The following is a 4006-nucleotide window of genomic DNA, read 5'->3' as shown; positions in this document are numbered from 1 at the left end:
ATATAATATAAATCTAAAAAAAATGAACATTAAATGTTTAATTACTTACTCAGAAGCATATACAATATTTGTATTTACAAAATTTATAAAAAGAATATTATCTATATATTCTCCAATGGAATATTCAGGAGACAATTTCTTTGCTAGAATAACAGTATCCTTCTCAAAATATTTTATAATTAAACGAAATTTTCTTTCGATCGATGTATTTAACGGCACAGGTGCAAAAAATATATCTGAAAATTCAGATTGAATCGTACAAACAGGATATTCACCGATCAGACATAATTTATTAAACATTCCACCGTTCAATTCATCATGGATAAATATCGGTGCTTCAATGTTAAAATTTCCTCGTGATTTCGGTTGAAATGTCAATTCGAAGCTACATTCTTTTCCTTGCTCTAACGTGCATTGAATATAATCGGATGTTATGATTGGTTTTTCACCATTGGACCAATGAATAGAAAATGGACAAGAAGCAACCGAAAAATTGCTGATATCTATTTGAATGATTTTCTCTTCCAGCGAATCATAGTTCTTTATATAGAATTCATCTGAAATCTTTAACGCGATTTAAAATTAATAAATATCAATTTTCAACTCTTTGGTAGTTTTATATTTTTAATTTATCGTTACATGTAAAATAATTTTTTATACACATATATATATAAAGAAATTTATAAAATAAAGATAACAAATATAGATTTAGTTCCTTTCGAAATGTAATTATTTTTATGCTTAAATAATAATAGATAATAATTATTATTATTTTTTTGAATCGGATTATTAATATTTTTTATAATTGAACACTTACGATGTTTGATAAAATATTGAAATGGAATTCCAATTTGTTAAAAAAAATAAGATGACCTGCAACCGTACAATCAATGGACATCGTCACGATAGTCGGTGGTAACTTTTCTAAGATGAAGTTTGGCACATTAATATAATATCCTTTAAATTGTTTTAAATGTTCCGAAGGTTTGAGCGATTTGGGATGTGTTATTGATACTGGACCGATAATTCCGTTGATAACAATTGGAAGATAAAATGCATAACTAGCCAAATCAATAGGGTCGAAATGAAGATGAAATTCTTGGCTAGTATTCGGCGCGATAAAAATATCTTTATTACCTGTTGATTTATTTAAAAAAAATAAATAAATGGTAATTCTTTATTTAATTGTAACGAATATATTTGATTTTTTGATAATTTTATTTGATAATTCTTTTTATTCTAATTTATCAAAATTGATGTCAGATAAATATAAATTGCTATTTATATATAATATTTAATTAGAAATTGAGCATACCTATACCAGGATCATGCCTTTGCGACGAAAGACAAACGCGAAATTCTGGATATTCTTCTAGTAAAAATTTTAATTTTAGCATAGTTGTCCCGACATTTGTTGCATTTATCAAATAATGTTGATACGCAGAGGCACTTATTCGTCGTAAATGTAAAAATTGCGGATTTAACTTCAATTGTGGATATGATACATTGCCTATGATTTTTAATTGAAGATTTAAGTGCTTTTGTATCGTAACGCGAATTATCGTAGTAAAATGGAAACATAAACTAAATGTTAGATAAATCTGCAACGTAAAAAATATATTATTTATTCAAATACGATAAAATATATTATATATTATTTCTATTAAAAATAAATAAAGAAAATAGGTAAATTATTTGTTTTATTTGTAGAATTCATTTCTTCCTAATATATTATATAAGATTGTCTATTTATTCCTACTTCCAAAGTGGCAACTGCGCGAGGCGACATTATTCCGTGAAGAGGACGAACAATGCATCCATGAACCAAAGATGAAGAATCTACTTCGAATTCGATCTCAACGTACTCAAAATTACGTAAGAAAGCTACTGTTTTCGTTGGCAGATTAAGCGGAATTTCACCAATATTTATAATATCCTTAATAAAGCTAACTTTGGGCATAGATACTGGAATGCTTATTCGTATAGTATTATAACTGCTATTTTCACATTTCATTATCAATTCCGCAGAATTGGATTTTGAAAAATCAGGCTTGTAATATATATAAATGAGCAATGAAGCATTTCCACGGACGACACCTGACATTGGCTCGACAAAGAAGCAACTTGTGCTTGGTATTTCCCATCTGATTTGAAAATTTGAAAAACAAAATTTTTAAATATTTTATAATGCTTACTATATATTATTAATAATAATATCTATATAATCTTAATAACATTTATATTAAATATTATAACGAAATATCTTAGTTAGACGATGTTAACATATATTTCGTGTAAAAATAAAAAAACTAATTTCTATTTAACACTCTAATATAGATATAATATAGATATTATAATTATAAAGACCAATGATAAAAAATTATAAATACTTTTCGCGATGCAAGCGAAACTATTAATTATGTAAAATGTTTATTTAATATTCATTATATGTTAGTTATGTATAAATTCGTTTTTCATTATATTTTAATGAAAAAGTTAATATATTTTTTTATTCGCATCGTTATCTTTATATTTATAATCATAAATAAAATTGCTTTATTTTACTAATTTTATTCAAATAATATATTCTTACTGAAACTTTGTTTTTGCATCCAATTTATTTCTAATCTGAATAGCACAATCCATTGGTCGATAGATTTCTTCCTTTAACCAATCTTGACCAAGTGTAATTTCTCGAGTATCTAATGATAACTGTTTTTCAACAATATTGGCAGTAACGCTAAGTTCAAACGAATGATTGTCGTTAATAATATAATCGATATAACCATTAAATTTGCCAATATGATATGCACGAAACTCGACTAATCGCGTTGCGATTAAACCAGGTGGCAAAATAATTAAATTCCCTTCCGGGAAATTAATAAATTTAGATAAACTCGTAAAGCGAATCATAATTGAAAAATCATTTAAATTTTCTACAATTAATTGTTTATAATTACGACTTCTGGGAACAATCTGTAATAAAGTGTATAATTCTATATATCTTTTTTTAAATAAATAAGAAATATTAACAAAAACATTTTGAAGAATATGAGATAAAGATAGACTTGTTTTAATTTTTTAAAAATGTCAATAAAAAATTTACCATTCCAAAAGCGAATAAAGTAGGATACATGCGTACGTTGTATATTTGTAAAGGAGTTAAAGGTATTAATACTTCGGTACTAGTCGATAATTTTTTAACCGAAGTATAGCAATTCACTGTTTCTGATACTTTTTTATGTTTCCACTTAGGAATATAAACAACTTTTTCCATAATTTCTTCGTTATCATCGTGTTTTTCGTGTATAATATCTTTTCTCGACTTCGATTTTATCTTGAAATAAAATATCGATAATAAATCGATATTTTAAATGAATTAAGATACGTAATACAAAATAAAAAAGATATATCTTTTATCATAAGAATGTGAATATAAATATATCGAAATATAAAAAACAATTCGTTTGACGATAGATTATAGAGAATGTTCATATAAAGTTGATAAAATTTAAAGGTATTTTTACAAGCTAAAAATAAAATGAATATAAAGAAGGAATGAAAAAATTATGTGAAAAAAAATGAAAAAAAATATATTTTTTATTTCATAATTTATTTTATAATATTTAATCAAATTTTAATTTGTAATAATCTTCAAATTTTTTGATATTTGTATAACAAAATAATAAGACATGAGATTTCATTATAGATTAAAATATAAGTATAAAGTATACTATATTTCATCATGAAAATTAAATTTTTTTTGGCTGTTTGGATTTGTATATTATTACATAAATAATGTAACTTACTGTAAGAAAATGTGACAATGGCATCTTCCGAGTATCTTTTGGGAGTTTCCGTATATCTGTAAGAAAATAATAATATATAATATGCAGTTATGATTATTATACATATTTTAGAAAAGATAATTTATTATATCAATTCACAAAACTAACATTCGATATTTCGATAAAACATATATATATATATTATAATATATTAATAT

At 24.4% G+C, this 4006-nt stretch overlaps 1 protein-coding gene across 1 annotated transcript in view; it reads right to left on the bottom strand.

Annotated features, from left to right (window-relative positions):
* The window catches only part of LOC102674507 (cilia- and flagella-associated protein 47-like), a 16297-nt gene that overhangs the window by 9609 nt on the left and 2682 nt on the right, over nt 1-4006 (bottom strand). The window contains exons 8-14 of the mRNA XM_006624797.2: nt 3810-3865; nt 3107-3337; nt 2594-2976; nt 1760-2144; nt 1316-1601; nt 818-1137; nt 50-564 (exon numbers count right to left, since the gene is read on the bottom strand). Of these exons, the coding sequence (XP_006624860.2) occupies nt 50-564; nt 818-1137; nt 1316-1601; nt 1760-2144; nt 2594-2976; nt 3107-3337; nt 3810-3865 (2176 nt within the window). The remainder of the gene's footprint in view (nt 1-49; nt 565-817; nt 1138-1315; nt 1602-1759; nt 2145-2593; nt 2977-3106; nt 3338-3809; nt 3866-4006) is intronic.

The sequence above is a fragment of the Apis dorsata genome, unplaced genomic scaffold (assembly GCF_000469605.1).
Source record: "Apis dorsata unplaced genomic scaffold, Apis dorsata 1.3 scaffold_1125, whole genome shotgun sequence".
In the NCBI taxonomy this organism is placed as follows: Eukaryota; Metazoa; Arthropoda; class Insecta; order Hymenoptera; family Apidae; genus Apis; species Apis dorsata.
This window is presented reverse-complemented; position numbering and strand designations above follow the sequence as displayed.